This window comes from Lepidochelys olivacea (assembly GCF_965140295.1).
Source record: "Lepidochelys olivacea isolate rLepOli2 genome assembly, chromosome: 11".
NCBI classification, from domain to species: domain Eukaryota; kingdom Metazoa; phylum Chordata; order Testudines; family Cheloniidae; genus Lepidochelys; species Lepidochelys olivacea.
Window position 1 is genome coordinate 57,019,720 of NC_140421.1, and position 18,846 is coordinate 57,038,565.

Consider the following 18,846-nt stretch of genomic DNA (forward strand, 5'->3'; position numbering starts at 1 on the left):
AATGGAAAGAAATTCTTGTTGGTATAATGATGAACACACAAAGCTTCAATGCACTGATTTCTAATGGACCGATCCTGCATAAATTTAAGATACTAGTTTTAGATTTATTATTCTGAACACAACGCTTGACAGTGTTTGCACAAATATGCCTTAGGGTTAGGGAATGATACTGCAAACCTTTACTGACATAAGCCCTTATAGACTATGGTCCTGAACCTGCAAGAAGCTCCACACAGTCCGGCCTTGTGCCCATGCAGACATGCTTGCAAGATCAGAGTGTAAAGTGGGATTACTCATGCGTCAGGACTACCTATGTAAGGGTTTGCAGGATCAAGCCATAACTCTGAATCCAAATAAAGGGCCAAATATCACAGTTCTTACTTAGGCCTCAATTCAGGTAGGCACATGCTTAAGTAGCTTGCAGAATTGGGGGCCCAGGCAGATTTGCCTGACTAAAGAAAGGCTGCTGAATTTTTTCTAAAGTAATTTAAAAATTATTAGAAAACACAGAAATACTGTAGTAAGGGTTTTCCAAGGTACAAATTTATACATTTTATTTAGTTTAACTTTAAAACACATAGGACTCTTTAAATTAAGAACTTTGATTTGCATTCTTTCATTATTAAGAAAATATATCAAAGTACTACCATTCTAAAAGGTTTTCAAAGAAACTTGTATAGATTTTAAATACTTATTCATTTTGAATGCTAGCTTAAAGTTCCAGGTTTTTTTAAAAAAAATTAAGTAGAAAAACTTGATTTTATTTAGTCCAGTATGGATTTGTCTGTTAAATGTAGATCATTGGCACAAACATCCAGAGGTATATAACAGTTATATACAGCTTTGGTGGCAAATGTGCATGTTTTGCTAAGGTAATGAACATTTTTTAAACAGTTCACAACACAGTGCTAAGTGTTGTAAAAACTAGCTCACTTATTTTCCAAAACGGGATGTAAAAAGTCTAACACTAAAACTGAACAAATGTCGAACATTTAATATGAAATATAAAATGAATTTCAAGATTTTAGGCTGTTTTGTGGTTAACAGTTCTCTAGTAGTTTAACAATTTATAACAGTAGAAGCATTATTATATAAATACACACTCAAAAAAGCACACTGCAGTTCTATTAAGCTGCAGGATTTAATGTCTATAAAATGGCTACTCTCTTTTCTCTCATCACAAGCAAGACTGAGGTCCAAATATGCAAGTAATCTCTCATCATTTTACTGAAAGACATCTGATCATCAGTTATGTTTTCCATTAATGTTTAAATCTGTTCACAGACACTAGAACTGTATTTATACTCTCCTGTCAAAAACTAGAAAGCAGATATAGCAAAAGCTATTAAATATAATAAATTAATTGTCACTTGGTATTTGAGGTGTTTATTACTGGCAATGGGACAGAAAAAACAGACTTTGTATCAAGAATGGTACTGATAAAAGCAGTAACTTTTTAAACCCTTAAATAAAATATATAAATCTGATTCATGTTATTATCAAGACTGTGATTTTTGTTCAACAGCAACTTTTAATATGACTGCTCATCTGTAGCCTGGCTGGGTTAACTTACATTTTGTTTTGTTCCATGCAGATGCTCCATTATAGTAATCACATAGCACTCCCAATTTCTCCTACAGTGTTATAGATAGAATATTTTTTAGTTTATTTCTCAGTCCTGTATTACTATACCATTCATTTTGCAATGTGCAATAGCTTGCTATTTGAATCAGCTCCCTAAATGATAAAAATTAAACTGTGCTGAATATTAAAAATAATTCTAAATGAAACTCCAGTTCCCACAATTATTTTTAAAACAACCCTACACACACACACACACCCACCCCAAGCCCTATTTAGGATGATGCTGATACCTAGCTTGCAGAAGTCCAGTTTTGTTTTGAATAAATATGATACCACCCCTTGTGGTCAATATTCATTCAACTTTGAGATACATTGGTTTGAAAAGACCCAGCTAACAACCAAAGTCATATGAGTTCTCCTTTCTATCATCACACATTATGGTCACATGATGAATTGGAAGCTACAGAGCAGATACTAATTATTGCAGGATGAGAAGACAGTGCAGAAAATACCTGCATGCTTGGTCACAGTGACAAGAAAGACAATACGCATCAAGTCAAGAACAGTTGAGGATACTGGGCTTTATTCTGGGGACACCTTACTAAAAAGTTCTAGTTATAGCCCATTTGCAAAATATTGATTCTACTGTATTTTAACTGAAGTTACTTAATTTTACTCCTGGGTTCCTGTCCTGGTTTCGATTTTGTTTCTGAAAGCTTATAAAAACAAGCCAAAAAGCACACTTAAGAATTCACTGAATGGATTTTGAAGTTCAGCTAAGGAACATTTGCTCTCTACGTGGCATGCACCCATCCAAATCTGACAGATCTATTTGGAAACGTGCAAGCAAATAATATTGCAATATTAATACCCTCCATGCAGCTTTTATTCCCACCAGAGATGGGGAACAGAAGTTAGAAGACAGCATGGCTCCTGAGTGACCTGTTCTCAAAGCGGTGAGAGTCCCTAGTCCATTAAATTTGCAGGACACTATTTTCTTGCGGTGGGGGCTAATTCTGTGGTCCCAATTCCCCTATATGTCAACAGCCATCTTCACCTTTAAAAGGGAGACTGCCCCTAAAATATCACAAGATAATGCCGTTTTCAGACTGCTTTCTCTCCTCCGAGCACAGAGGCGGCGAATGTTGGCTAAATTACAAGAATAAACTGGAAACTGACTCCAACAAACATGTTTAAAACATATTCCACATGCCATCTCTCAGAATTGTTTCATAAATGTTGGAACACAGTATATTAATAAGGTATCATAGGTATGTTTACCATTATTCACAGAGGGTTCACTTACATCTGTGCTGGTTTAAAAGATTATTGGTTCTACCCCTATTCCCCGTTTTAAATATAAGGACTCTCAATCCAACCCATAGGATCTTTAACAGAAAAATAAACTGAAATTTAATAAAAAGTGTATTCTTTATACCTTATGAAACTGTGTCTTTTTTTTTAGAAAGCAAGAGAGACAAGCAAAATTAAACCTGCATTAATAGAAACAAACATATACATGTACACAACTCTAAAAGGGCCTGATTTGCAGAGGGTCGGTGCTCAGCACAGTCTGAAAAAATTAAGTCACAAAAAGGAATTCCAGGTTGGTCATACAAAAATCATTGGTCACTTTTGAAAATCTAGACCAAAGATTTTAACAATTCTGTAAAACACACTCAGCCTGAGACTGCTGTATGGGAATCCTATGAGTATCATCATCTCATCTGAGAAAAGGTATTGCTCTACATAAACTAGAGAGAGACGAGGTAGATAAGGTATAGTCTTTTTACTGGACCAACTTCTGTTGGTGAAAGAGACAAGCTTTTGAGCTACACAGAGTTGTTCTTCAGGTCTGGGAAAGGTATTCAGAGTGTCACAGCTGATTTAGCTGTGGAGCTTGAAAGCTTGTCTCTTTCACCAACAAAAGTTGGTCCAATAAAAGATAACAGTTCACCACCTTGTCTCTCTAATCCATTGTACCAACATGGCTAAAACAACATTGCTATATAAACTACACCATTAATAAATGCAAGAGTTGTATAATTTCTACCTAACGTGAAAGGTATTCCATCCATACCCTATGATGGTGGTTTGGGATAGCAACAGCTCAGATGTTTGTCTTAGGAAAACACAGTAATAGTCTGGGTTTGACTTCCATCAGTTCTCATTTTGAGACAGATGGTATGTGAGGTCCTACAAAGCAGTAAAAATACATTTCTATACTTGCTATTTAATGAATAGTTTACTTAAAATAGGGTAACATTTTATTCTAATTTTCATAACGTCTTAATATATGCTATGTAGATGGCAGTTTATAAAATAAAAATTTCATATGTACCCACAGAAGGCCATAATCAACAGAAATAAGCCTAAAGACACGCTTTAGTCTCCTCATTCACAGAAGTGTTTTACGAACAGGGAGGGAGGTGATTTGACCATTGCTGAAATACTGTGGCCAATTCTGGTGTCCATACTTTAAAAAGGGTTTTAAAAAACTAGAGGGGATTTGAAGAACAGCAACAAGAATGATTTGTGGCCTGGAAAACTCATTTTACAATAAGAGAAATAAATTGAACTCATTTACTATCTCATTCAAAAGGAAGTTAAGAGGCCATTTAATTTTAGTGCACAAGAATTTACACACACCCCGCTGATAGTAAGGGGGGGGGGGCGGAGAGGGTCTTATTTAGCAAACCAGGACATAAAAAAGATAGTGCTGGAAGCTAAACGGGAAAAGTTCAAACAGGAAGTAAATATTTAACAGTGAGGATATCTAACCACTGCAACAGTGTAAATGGATCTATTTGCAGAATAAAGTACTACTCAGTGGTCAGAGTAGCAAAAATCAGGCCTGGGGATGCTAGAAACAGTACAATATGCAGCAATGAAGACCAACCTAGGATAAATAGATTTCACTTGATTGTAATGGCTTACCGAAAACTCTACATGGGTCTGCTACTCTCTCTCTCATTACACAATCATCCAAAACTAGAAATATTATTACTCTACTCTGTTTTTGAATATGAGGTTTTAGGATAAAGAACTGCAGAATTTGGCTACAAATACACACAGCATACTAGGAGTGTTTGTGTCATATACATACATTTGGGTAGAAATCAAATTTCAGAGTGTTGTTTGTCCAAAGACCTTTTCTGATTTACAAAAACTATGAATAGCCTAGCATTATATAAATGTTAAGATTAGAAAACCAGCATATACATTACTGATAACAGTAATGGTGACACAGTTAGTTACTGTTATCTTATTCATACTTACAGCCGTCTTAAGGGTTCATGGATAGCTTGGGCGAGTGGCTTGTTTATGAGCTGACAAAAGTAAGGTGCTGCAGTTTGTCATGTCACCTCACACTTTCAGTTTGGAAAGTCATTGCATAAACTTAGAGTTCCCAGCCAGCTCAACTAAAAGACTCTTAAAAACAAGCCAGAATTAACTGAGGCACTTCAGGCAAGAATGATGCAATACAATAGAACAAATGGGTTTAGGCTCTACTGCTGTACGGAGCATATGATGTAACTTGACTGTTGGTACTGGATTTCCTCAACCTATTCATAAGAAGAGATGATCCAAAAAAAAAAAAAAGCGCTATCAGATAGGATCAGTGCTTTGATATTAAGGTGATAGGTGCCTCAGAAATACTAGAGATAGATAAGATACACAGAAATGAGTAGACAGTCCATCTCTCTTTAGAATCAACCAATCAGATTTACAAGGATTATAGATAATTTTAGCTTGATGGACACAATTTTGTTTGTTTTGTTTTAAAACACTTGTACAGTACCAAGGGAGAGATTTGCCATACATTACAGATATCTGTCTTAGGTATTTTAACAATGCCAGTCACTGTAGGATCGAGGCAATAAGATGCTACTTTACAGAATTGATTATTATGGTCAGTATTTCCCACTATTACTAAAATTCTGGCACAGGTTTTCTTCAGAATTTGTCAATGTTTTAAAACAACATTACAGAAATTGTGTATGAATCTATGATATCTTCCTGAATAGAAAGCAACATAGAGGAGACATAGTTTTATCACTCTTACAAAAGATAAAGTTTATAAGCCACCAACGCTTTCAATAATCACACAAATGTGCCACAGACACTGATAAAAATGTTTGATTTGTTAGAAATAACCGATCAGTAGACACAATACATTCTAGTTTGTTTAGATACAAGAAAAAAGAAAGTTGTGACAGCTTGTTAGTGTGGCATAAAATGATTAAAAGTATTCTTGGCTATTTAGTTTTGTGATGCACTTTCAATCATTTGTGAATTTTACCCATCACATTTTAAAACTCAAGAACAAGACATAGGTTCAATACATACACACAGCAAGGTAAACGTGTTTCAACAGAAAACCAAGTGTCAACAGAAATATCAAAATGTCTGCAGTATGGACACAGAATGGTCTGCCTACTGAAATCTAGAACACTGAAGTGTTATGCTAATAAGAAAAGAGATTTTTGTGTCCAGAGAAATATTGCAATTTTCCCATCAATTTTTCAGATTAGTAAACTAACACCATGAGCAGGTTTCTGAGATTTCCCAAACACCCCAAACTTAACAAGAAGTGGTCACAATTCTGTCATCTACTCCAAATGATGTTCATTAGTGGTTACATTGATCTGGACATTTCTTTGTTCAACTTGACATTTTTTTGCAGCATCCATTTCTGGGTCACACTGCTTTTCCGATTTCATTTGGGAAACTAAAGATTTACACAATACAACAGAACATATGTAGAAGAAGAGAACAGATTACAAAGTATGGTGCTCTGTATAAATGCATTGGTCCAAAGGCCACCACAGCTGCAGACAAAGGGAGAGGAAGTTGCGCTGCAATTTTCGACAGTTTACTGTGAAAAGAGAGAAAAACAGTTTAGCATTTTTGTAACTGCAAAGCAAACAGAAGGAGTCAAAGTTGTGCAAGAAGGATGATTTTACTTGAACCTGATTTGAAGAAGGATGTATTGATATTAAGGTTTAGAGATTTTCATTTAAAGAAGTTACCTGTTCCTCATTCAGGCTGTTCATCTAAAAGCAAGAATATACAACGTGAAGGCTAAAAATAATCCTTAAAAAAAAAATTTTAAAGCCACCTTAATGAGCATGTTTTTAATATTTTGAAAAATAATATTTAAAAATAAATGCTCTGTTTCACACCTAAAGAAAAAACAATGCCTGATGTTTCACAGCACTTTACACAATTGGTACTAATTGATAGCTTTTGCATAGAAGCCAGAAGTTCTAATGGGCCTGGAAAGGACCGAGGCACTTTGGTGCAAACACACAGTTGAACTTGCTTTTAAGAAGAATGTATTGATTTTAATGTGTAATGGGTGATTTGGAAAACCTTGTGCTGTGACTCTCTGCACTGTACCTGTACTATGGATAAATAAAGGACTTCGTCTACTAGCATTGTCAACTGAAACCATTCATGGAAGGCTTCACTCTGTTGTTAAAGGCTAGGTTGACTATTCACTCTGTGCTATTTTGCGCAACAAGGTGAAGTATTTTAATTTAGAAGCAGATGATTCATGTGCAATAAGTTTTTCATGAATTTCTTTTATTAAGGGCTTGCCTATATGAGAAATTTTTCCAATTATACTGCCCTAATTATATGATGCAACTCCCTCATGTGGGACACTAATTTTGGAATAAGAGACGATTTTTTTCAGTTTAACTTGAACATCTTCCAAAGCAACATAAAGTAAACCAGAAAAAGACATTCTTATCCCAGAATAAGTGTCCATTCAGGGAATTATCACAGTGCAACAATATGGGAGCTTAAATTCATATCTTTACTTTATACAAATATAACTTTCCCATGTATACAAGGCCGAAGGCTCACAATCACCTGTTAAGAATAAAGCTCTGAAGGATTCAATAAGGTCTGAATGGAAAGCTGAAGTTCTTGATCTGACAGATTGTTTAGGTGTCAAATCAATATTACATTCATGTCCTGGTTGGTGAACAGAAGTGATCTGTTGCATTTGACTAAACTAGAGCTGATCTGTGTCAATTTTTAAATGTAGTTTGAAAAGATATCCACTGAGATACCTGGCTCTCCATTTCAAGGTTTAATAATACAAATGTCATGAATGTTAATGAGGGGTTACCAGTTAAATATCTGTGTAACACAAATCAACTTTAACCACAGAAGTGGAAAAGGACTCAAGAGTAAGAATTAAACGTGAAGACAGGTATATGGTCTACAAGAGGACTGGAAATAATAATAGAGGATACCTTGATTTTACTTTAGTGGTACTTGAATTCATGAGGATTCCCAAAGTGGATACAAGAATAATAGCCATAGTTCTACATGGATCAGGATCAAGTCTAATATTGTACCTACAAAATAAGCAAATTGTGCAAAGACAGCATATTATTCCCCCCCCTTTTTTGTTTTTAAACCACTTTAAACCAAACAGAAATTAAACAATCAAAAGGACAGCCTGGCAACATCTGAACAGCTAATCCCATACGAATAAAAGAAATTAGGGTGGGAGCATTCTCAGTGTAAATCAGAGGGGGCTAAGATTCAGTCCTGCCTGTAAATCCCTTATGTCTCTATCATATAATTTGCTTTACATAATAGCTAACCATAATCCATTATACAAACTGATGTGTACAGATACCCGTTATTTAAATCATTCGATTAGAACCTTTGGATACTACTATAAAGTAATATTAATAGTCAGAGAAAGCTTTGTAATTCTGAATCGTCAGCCATTTGGGAGATAAGTACTAAGCAAACTATCATGCTGATTTTCTTTTTATGCTGGCAGTTTAAACGTTACCTGAGATTTTTAAACCAATAAATTAAAGACGGTGAACTGAGAAGCACAATCCATGTAAGTAAATTGATGATTGTAATATGTATCTTAAGACTGTTTACAACATTGTCAATAGCTCTATTGGCAGTGGGTGATGCAGCTGCTGCTTCTGTAATGGTCTCTGTTGAGTCACAGTTCTTTACTGTCTCTTTATTGGAATTATCTGAAGTTTCTTTTGCGTGCTTTGGAGCCTGTAAAGAAAAAAACGAAAATATTGGTACAGAGTAGATAAGGCTAATAAAATTAACTAGGGCTATCAAGCATTTAAAAAAAATTAATTGTGATTAATTTGGCTGTTAATAATAGAATACCATTTATTTAAACATTTTTTGATGTTTTCTACACTTTCAAATATATTGATTTAAATTACAACACAGAATACAAAGTGTACAGTGCTCACTTTATATTTATTTTTATTACAAATATTTGCACTTGAAAAAACAAAAGAAATAGTATTTTTCAATTGCCCGATTGCAAGTACTGTAGTGCACTCTCTTTATCCTTAAAGTTGAATTTACAACTGTAGAATTATGCAAAAAAAACCCTGCATTCAAAAATAAAACAATGTAAAACTTTAGAGCCTAGAAGTTCACTCAGTCCTACTTCTTGTTCAGCCAATCACTTGGACAAACAAGTTTGTTTACATTTGCAGGAGATAATGCCACCCGATTCTTGGTCATGTCACCTGAAAGTGAGAACCGGCGTTCACATGGCACTGTTGTAGCCAGCGTCACAAGATATTTACGTGCCAAATGCCCTAAAGATTAGTATGTCCCTTCATGCTTCAACCTCCATTCCAAAGGATATGCATCCATGCTGATGATGGGTTCTGCTCAACAACAATCCAAAACTGTGCAGACCAACGCATGTTCATTTTCATCATCTGAGTCAGATACCACCAGCAGAAGGTTGATTTTCTTTTTTGGTGGTTTGGATTCTGTAGTTTCCACATTGGAGTGTTGCTCTTTTAAGACTTCTGAAAGCATGCTCCACACCTTGTTCCTCTCAGATTTTGGAAGGCACTTCAGATTCTTAAACCTTGAATCAAGTTCTGTAACTATCTTTAGAAATCTCACACTGGTACCTTCTTTGCATTTTGTCAGATCTGCAGTGAAAGTGTTCTTAAAATAAACAACATGTGCTGGGTCATCATCTGAGACTGCTATAACATGAAATAGATGGTAGAAGGCAGGTAAAACAGAGCAGGGACATACAATTCTCCCCCAAGGAGTTCAGTCACAAATGTAATTAACGCATTATTTTTTTTTAACAAGCGTCATTAGCATGGAAGCATGTCCTCTGGAATGGTGGCCAAAGCATGAAGGGGTATACAAATGTTTAGCAGATCTGGCACGTAAATACCTTGAAATGCCAGCTACAAAAGTGCAAACGCCTGTTCTCACTTTCAGGTGACACTGTAAATAAGAAGTAGGCAGCATTATGTCCCGTAAATGTAAACAAACTTGTTTGTGTTTGCGATTGGCTGAACAAGTAGGGCTGAGTGGACTTGTAGGCTCTAAAGTTTTACAGTGTTTTGTTTCTGAGTACAGTTATGTAACAAAAAAAAAATCTACATATTGCACTTTCACTATAAAGAGATTGCACTACAGTACTTGTATGAGGTGAACTGAGAAATACTATTTCTTTTATCATTTTTTGAGTACAAATATTAGTAATACAAATAATAATATAAAGTGAGCACTGTACACTTTGTGTTCTGTGTTGTAATTGAAATCAAATATTTGAAAATGTAGAAAAAAATACAAAAATATTTAATAAATTTCACTTGGTATTCTATTGCTTAACAGTGCGATCAAAACTGCGATTAATCGTGATTAATTTTTTTTCCAGTTAATCATGTGAGTTAACCGCAACTAATCAACAGCCCTAAAATTAACATAAAGAACACCATTAACATAATCGCAATGTGCCATATCTCATGTAGGAAAATAAACAGATTTGCAATTTACCCAGATCTAGCCAAGGTAAAGGACCACCATCTTGGATTCCCTGAAAAAGCATTTTTAAAAGAAATATTCATCTTTTAAAGCTTCTAATTCAACCACAGTCTCTCCTTTTAGAGCAGTGGCTTCAGGACTCCAAGAGGAATGAGAACAAGGATGGGGAGTGGAGATACCATGAGGAGACCTCAGGGAGCTCCTGGAGAAAGGACAGAAAAAAAAGAACAACAGAGTACAGGGGACAGTAAAGAGTCTATGTGAAGATCAGAGATGAGAATGCAGAGAGAAAGGTGGAAGATACCATAAGCAGAGTTGGAGACAGGCAGCAGGACTGAAAGATGAAAGATAAAGAAAGGGGATGCTGATTTTCAAAGAAGAGACTAATACAAGAAAAGAGTAGACAAATGGGAATGTGACGGAGATGGACAGAATTAATTAGAGATGGAAGGAAAGAAATAAGACAGGAGAAAAAAATTAGAAAAAAAGCAAGAAAAAATTACAACTTTTAGGTTAGCCAATTAAAGATGTCTTTTATTTCATTTCCCTGGCATGTAATTCTAAACCTGGAAAGTGAGGGTAGCTATTCTGAGCACATATATTAATGTACACACCCCTCGATTCTATAGTTAAGTAATGGGAGAAAGAAGCAGAAAATATTCTAAATGTCCTCATGCATGAAACTGGTCTAATATTGAGTTTTCCATTCATTCTTAACAACTTCCTGGCCATCAGAAGTTTAGTCCATATCTCCCCCCGCAAGTCCTTATTAATTAAGTCCTACTACCTCTCCTCTTGTATCCCACCCATGGTTAATTCCTGAGCTAAGTATTTATAGGTAGAGCACAGGTTATTACCAGCCTATACAATTAGATGCAAGAAAGAACATTTTCTCCCTATTATATTCAGGGAACACAAAAGGAAAATTACACACAGGAAAATGACAAAATAATTAGCTAGACAAATAACTACTGTTTCTTCCTATCCTAAGATTAAAGACTTCTTACCAATGGCATCAAATCTCAGGTTATCACCTCAGTGATCTCAAGAATGAGAGAATAAAACAGACATCAATGCTGACACAGGCTACTCAAGAGTCTCTGCTTTTTTTCCCTCTTCTACTCCAGTGAACCAAAGAAGCCATTACCTCTACAAGAAGCCATTACCTCCAGTGCGAGTTCTAGACCCCTCAAGTCACCAAACCACCAACTAAACTTATTTCCATTTTAAAACTACCAAGTCCGGGTAAATCACAGCTGTCAATGTCGCTTGCCACCCGACATTCTTGAGACATGATAAACACACAACCCCATACAGGGGTACTGATTGTTTTCTGTCATCTATAGTATTAAATAGACTTACCATATTAAGAACATTTTGCTCTGTTCTTACATTTGAATGTAGCTTAATAACCTATGAGAAGACAGACGACATGTTTATTTTTTTTACATAGGTTCTACACACAACAGCTGCAGTGCCTAAATAAAAAAACCTCTGTGCTGGCTCTAGAGTCTTCCGTCCTAATATTTTGGTTCCTTGGGAGCACAGCTTAACTGAAGCTGTAATGAAAAGGACTTTCCCAGAAATGTCCTCCAACACCTTTTCAAGTGCTCAGAATGGTGGGTGTATTAGTTTCCCTGTTTTTTCCACTGAGTTTGACAGAGGGCAGGGAAAACTCTACATATTCCCTGCCCCTTTTACTTCCATTTCGCCTTCCTCAGAATCCCTCAACAAAATACACAAGAGATGCTTATTTTCAGAGAATCTGCTGCAGTCAAAAAGGTGCGTGTGTGTTGAAGGGTGTCAGCATGCAGGTAACATGCAGATGGCTGTAGCCTCCTTTGGATCACAGGGAATACAGTGAATTTGGAGACCAAATTGCTACTCATTTGACAGTGTGCACACACGTCCCCTCCAGAAAAATTTTGGGAAAACTCAGAGGAGGAAAATTCTGCAAAGATTCCATCAATCAAGGTCCCTTCCCATTACTCAAATTTCCATAAGGGGGCAAAATCAGGCCCTTGGTTTTATAAACCTGGATTTGAAAAGTAGACTCACTGCATTAGACATCTGTGCATAATATCACTTTACAATAGACACACAAAGATTAAGTTTGTAGTTCCTTCAGGAGGACGTGCTCAGATGAGTAAAAGACTTAAAAAATATCATTGGATTATGAAGCACACCAGAAAAGTATGGATTTTAAAAGTTTCCGCATATATTAGAGCATTTTTAAAATCCTGAAAAAACTGTTCTATATTTTCTCTTTGGTAGTCATCTACTATTGAAATACCTAAAGAGTTTAATTCAGATATTGACTCAATTATTCACTGTTTTAATACCTTGAACATGTAGTGAATATAGATAATTAATACAGCAAATGCCCCACAAGTGGTACAGCTAACAAAAATCAGAAGAATGGCCATAAATGCTCTTCTTGGTGTCATCAACTTGCTGTCTTTAGGAAGTCCAGAGGGTCTACAATGACAAAATTACTATCTGTTAGAGTTCTGAGACAAAAATCCACAATTACATAGAAAGGAAAAAGTTTCTAGTTCATGAATAACTTAAATCAATTATGTAACAAGCTAGGAAGTAGCTGCTGCTTACCTTCTCAGAGGTCCATAAGCAAGTTTAGAACATTGTTAACCAATCAAATCACATGCAAATTACGATGCCTGAAATACTCTTCAGCTGTCAGTTTGTTACCTCATACTTCCATTTCTTCAAGAATGTCAGGTATTTGAGTTAATAAATTCATGGCCTTTTAAGTGTCTGAGACTATATGTAATAAATAATTCATAATCTGACTTCTTGTGTGCATGAAAACCAAGTTTTTTAAAACACTGGCCTAGGTTTTGCATCAATCATTAAATCTTCATGTTTACCTTAGGAGAAGCCAATAACTGGGAATAACTGGCTAAACTGTAGTTCTGCGGAAAAGTATCTGGGAGTTATAGTGGATCATGAATTGAATACAAACCAACAAGAAGATTTAATTGTGAAAAAGCACTGAAATAGATTTCAAGGGCGGTTCTGGAATCCTGTCAGTAGAGTTTTAAAAAACAGGTTAGACAAACACCTGTTAAGGATGATCTAGATATACTTGACCCTGCCTCAGTGCAGGGGCTGTACTAGATGACCTCTCGAGGTCCCTTCCAGTCCAATACATTTCTATCTGCTTATTATTATTGTAGTACTAGATCAATACACAATGGTGCTTTCTAATAGCAGTGTGAATAAAATGTAGTGTCACATGACAGTACAGAAGCCATAACAGAGTGCTAAAAAACATTCATTTTCTGACACATTTTTCCTTAAATAGAGATTATTCCTGCTCAAAGTCTCAGAAAGACAGGAGCAGATATCCCGATTCTTTGGACATTCAGTTGATGTTACTAAGAGTCAAGAATTAGTTTTTGAGATTACAAAAACCAGCTGAAGGGAAGTATTTCAGCAACAAAATGACTGAGTGGAAAAACAAAAATCCTAATGAAAAGTATGTGGAATGAAAAGTTCTTTGTGGCAATACAATGGGCATTCTGATGCTAAAAATATTTCAAAATAGTAACTTTAGAACAGAAACTGAAAATAGAAACAAAAGCTATCTGGGCTGACTAAGAGGTGTGAAATGATGTACAACTGAACACATTGTGCTAACTGGTAAAACTGGATGTTGGTGAAGCAGCACAATGGTTTTCTGAGGATCAAAAGAAGATGCTAGATATCAACAGGTCATCTTGAACTTTGAGATACCAGCTGAAGTTAGGACTCATGCTGTTATTTCCTAATAAGAAAAATGTTTGGTCTAAGTGGAACTGAGGCACAGAATGGGTGAAAAAAGGAAAGAATTCAACAACTTAAATGTTAGCAATGATCAGAAAGACAGCAAACAGGTTAGTTCTTAAAAATAAATAAATAAATAAATGAGACAGACATTCTATTATGTAAGACTTAAACATGAGACAAGGACATGACTGAATGGAAGAAACATCAACTGACAAAGTTTTCTAATTGAACCAAGGTAGTCTGACATGGAAGATGTGCAGTATGGATTCAGATCAGGAGGACAGATATAGTATTCACAATGTGCAAACAGGTTTGTATTCTGGAAGAGACAGAGGAGGAACCCGAACAGCATCTGAAGTCTATTGGGGGAGTGGAGGAAAGATGCCCAAACGGACAGGAATTTCAAACAGGAGGAGCCAAGACAGCTAGAGATCATGGATTGGATGGCTGTGTTGGAGGATTAAGATGATAGGGCTTCTACACTTTTCTCCAAGTAGCTGCACTCTGACCAAGGGGACATTTATCATTTTTACTTTGTGCCATAATGCACCCATTAGAGTCATCCAAGACATCAGACTTGTTTCAAAACATCCATTAAAATAACATTGGTCCTAGTGGTCTAGAAACCACCCATTCAACTCCATGTGGGCAAAAATTATAATCTAAAAAGGAAAGGAGTCTGTAAAATATGGACTGCTCCAAATGAAAAGGTTTAGATCCAAATACTGAAAACAGCTACACAGGGACCCTGGCTGACACTACTTAAGAAAGAATTCTACAGAAGGGCCACGACACACCAATCCCCTGCTCCTGGCCTTAGCACACCACTTAAGTATAGACACTGAGGACAACACAGCCACTCTCAGTTGCCTTCTAGGGATTCATGGAAAGATACAGTTATTCACAAACCTCAGGACTAGACTCCTCCAGGCTTTAAAAAATAAATAAATAAATAAATAAATATAAGCAAAACTCTGAATGAAATCTATTGATTTACTGGCAGCCAGTGCAAACTGTGGAGCATGGGTATTAAATTTCTTTACCCTACCCTGAGTGTTCTCAGAGTTAGCATGCAGTCACGTTGTTCAGTCAAGATAGAACAAGAATTGGGCACCTATAAGAGAAATCTATCCAAAGCAGGATTTTAATAAAAATATCCTCAAACTGAAAACTTACAGCTTTATCACTTAAGCTAAATTCTATGCGCTTTCAGCAGCGATAAGAGTATCTCGGTTGAAATGTGACAGATTGTGTGTGCACTATATGTATTATTGCCACCTAATTGATGGAATGTCAAAAGTACAAATGTGTAGAAAAGGCTCATCTGGTGGATCTGCTCTTTGCTCAGAGAGTAGAGAGATTGAGTTTCTGGAGCTAAAACACTAAATTAATTTCTATGTGAATACAGCCAAACTATTAAAACATGATTAAATACATAATCCAATTTGGCTAATTTAGTGTTCTGTTCTTTCAAAAAGTCTTGTTAGGCTTCTTATATCTTAATAGTCTGTACATATAAATAAAAATTGAACGTTAAAGTATTTTCAGATATACCTGTAAAATACATGTTTTCTGTACATGGAAATGTGTGTGTGTACAATTCTTACTGTATGAGTCCTCAGTGTTCTATAATTCAGGGTATCAGACACTAATAACAGAATGTGAGTTTATGGCTTCCCCTGGGCAAGGGTGCATGTTTTGCTGCCCCTGGAGCAGCCTGGGAAGGAGTTCTGCCCAGTTTTCCCAAACTGTCAAATATAAAGGGAAGGGTAAACCCCTTTAAAATCCTTCCTGGCCAGAGGAAAAATCCTCTCACCTGTAAAGGGTTAAGAAGCTAAAGGTAACCTCACTGGCACCTGACCAAAATGACCAATGAGGAGACAAGATACTTTCAAAAGCTGGGAGGAGGGAGAGAAACAAAGGGTCTGTGTCTGTTGGTACGCTGCTTTTGCCAGGGATAGAACAGGAATGGAGTCTTAGAACTTTAATAAGTAATCTAGCTAGGTATGTGTTAGATTATGATTTCTTTAAATGGCTGAGAAAAGAACTGTGCTGAATAGAATGACTATTCCTGTCTGTGTGTCCTTTTTGTAACTTAAGATTTTGCCTAGAGGGATTCTCTATGTTTTGAATCTAATTACTCTGTAAGGTATCTACCATCCTGATTTTACAGAGGTGATTTCTTTACTTCTATTAAAAGTCTTCTTGTAAGAAAACTGAATGCTTTTTCATTGTTCTCAGATCCAAGGGTTTGGGTCTGTGGTCACCTATGCAAATTGGTGAGGATTTTTACCAAACCTTTCCCAGGAAGTGGGGTGCAAGGGTTGGGAGGATTTTGGGGGGAAAGACGTGTCCAAACTACGTTTCCCAGTAAACCCAGTTAGAGTCTGGTGGTGGCAGTGGATATTCCAAGGACAAAGGATAAAATTAATTTGTATCTTGAGGAAGTTTTAACCTAAGCTGGTAAAAGTAAGCTTAGGAGGTTTTCATGCAGGTCCCCACATCTGTACCCTAGAGTTCAGAGTGGGGGAGGAACCTTGACACAAATCAAAAAGGCAATATAGGTAGCCAGCGCAAGAAAGAGGGCACCTTAATGTCCCATTACCTGGGGGTGTACTACAGGCCACAATCCGGCCCTTTATATTGCTTGTATTTGGTGTTGGCATATCCTGATGATCAATAAAAAGGAGTTTATTGTAACTGTATTGTAGGATCTCATCCACCCAAGTATTCCCAATCTTACAACTGTTAGGTTTCTCTGATTTACTTATTATCGTTACAGTCATCGAAAGAAAGATAAGTATTATGCTGTTTTACCTTGTCAAAGATAACCACAATGAAGAAAAGAGCCTTAGAGATGAAGAGAAGAGTATGCCACCCCAGTAGGCAATTCCTGTCCCAAAAAGAAATAGAATCAGGGACACAAGGGGGTCCCACATATCCTGCTTATTCAGTAAAACAGCATCCAACTCTGGCAAAAACAATACATTCCATATATCTTTAAACCAGTTAAACCTGCCAAAATATGAAAGAAATATTAGTTGTCTTTTCTGGTCACTGTTTCAACAAAATACACATAATTATTCCTGACTCTACAACCTTTTAATCAGATCAATATCACATGGCAAAGGATCACAAAGAAAATAAAAGAATACTACTTTGTTTTTTAAAAAAATGTATAAATAAAACTTCTACACTTTGGAAACTGCTACACAAAATTAAAACAAGTAACAGAAAATAACCTACCCCAATAGAAATTTAACAACATTCACAATAGGGTCCACTTTGTAGGGTTTGGCTGCTCTAGCCAGTGCAAGAACAAAATCTGAACATTGGCCTAGAAAAAAAATGATAAAGACACAATTCATACCTTGCCACAAGGTTCTAAACAAAAGCTCAAAACCAGAAAGTGAAATTAAACACAAAGCTTCAAAAGTGAAAATAAGAATGATAACATACTAAGACTATTACTGTACAATAGCAAGGCTCTTGTTCAAAATCCTTATCAATCAGTTGATTGCTCAGAAACAGATGGCCTGGGACAACAGTTTTAGATAGACAGACACGATAAAAAAGTTTTTAAGAGATACGAACATCACTTGATCTTGAATAAATATGCTTTTAGTGACAAGAGATTACCCGTTTCCTGCACACATTTCAGTTTATTTTTAATTCTTTCAAAATAAGTTCTACCCCATAACTATTTTTTTTTCTTAAACTTCTGACACGGGCAGAATGTCGCTAGAGGAGGACACTAATGGGGAAAAACACTGTGCTCCTTTTTGTTTGTTTGATATCATGGCCCAACTCTTAAAAGAAGATTAATATGATCGTAAGCCACAAGAAAAACTACAGTGATGTTTCTCTATGAGGAGAATATTAATATGGTGGTTTCTAAATTCATAATGTATGAAAATATGATTACTATACCAAAAAAAAAAAAAAGTGTGGCTAACCAATCTTTTTACACAATGTTACCTGTTGAAATTAAGGCGCTTAACTGTCCTCCATATGCAAGTAGCATATTAGAAATAACATACACAGGAAGGGAACCACCATGAAACCTTATTACCTAGAAAACAAGGATGTTATACAGTTAACTTGAGCACGCCAAAAATGATTAAAAGATTAACGTGAGTTACCTCATGGAACAAGAGTGAAACTGTTTTCATGAGGTTCAGGTTCTGCTCTCCCCTTGATGTGTATGCATCAGTAACTCCCATTAGCAATAAAAGTTATTCTTGATAAATATCCACGAACCATACTCCTGAATTGCCACCTGATTGTGTTTGGTTTTAGAAATCAAATACCAAATAACATGTGTTTCTGATTTTGCAGTCAGGATAAGTGTGGAAGGAATAACATTGCATCTGAATCATGTTTCACTGATGAAATCCAATATATTTAACAACAAAACTTAGAAATCAGTTTGAGATAATCACTTGTCTGCAATGCCAGTAAGTTTGTAGCCAAAGAGCTTTTCAAATCACAGTTTTAGATTAGTTAGAATTGGTATAGAAACGTAAAAATACTCATAACAAGTGACAGAGAGGAAACAACTGTGAGCAAAACTGACAGTTCTGACTGTTTAGTGAACATTTTATTCCTTTTTCATTAACAGAATCAGAATTTAGTAAAAAACTAGGATAACAGGAG

General features: G+C 36.0%; 1 protein-coding gene across 5 annotated transcripts in view; it reads right to left on the bottom strand.

Moving 5' to 3' along the window:
* The window catches only part of PGAP1 (post-GPI attachment to proteins inositol deacylase 1), an 80,775-nt gene that overhangs the window by 13,170 nt on the left and 48,759 nt on the right, over nucleotides 1-18,846 (bottom strand). For 2 of the 5 annotated variants that reach the window (XM_084643610.1, XM_084643611.1), the window contains exons 20-27: nucleotides 18,169-18,262; nucleotides 17,437-17,527; nucleotides 17,008-17,205; nucleotides 12,744-12,879; nucleotides 11,764-11,814; nucleotides 8,408-8,634; nucleotides 7,854-7,958; nucleotides 6,370-6,463 (exon numbers count right to left, since the gene is read on the bottom strand). In XM_084643610.1, coding sequence (XP_084499736.1) covers nucleotides 6,370-6,463; nucleotides 7,854-7,958; nucleotides 8,408-8,634; nucleotides 11,764-11,814; nucleotides 12,744-12,879; nucleotides 17,008-17,205; nucleotides 17,437-17,527; nucleotides 18,169-18,262 — 996 coding nt within the window. Of the gene's footprint in view, nucleotides 1-1,573; nucleotides 6,464-6,617; nucleotides 6,642-7,853; nucleotides 7,959-8,407; nucleotides 8,635-11,763; nucleotides 11,815-12,743; nucleotides 12,880-17,007; nucleotides 17,206-17,436; nucleotides 17,528-18,168; nucleotides 18,263-18,846 lie in introns of those variants that run through there. The other 3 variants (XR_014713620.1, XM_084643612.1, XR_014713621.1) reach the window with 3 other exon arrangements.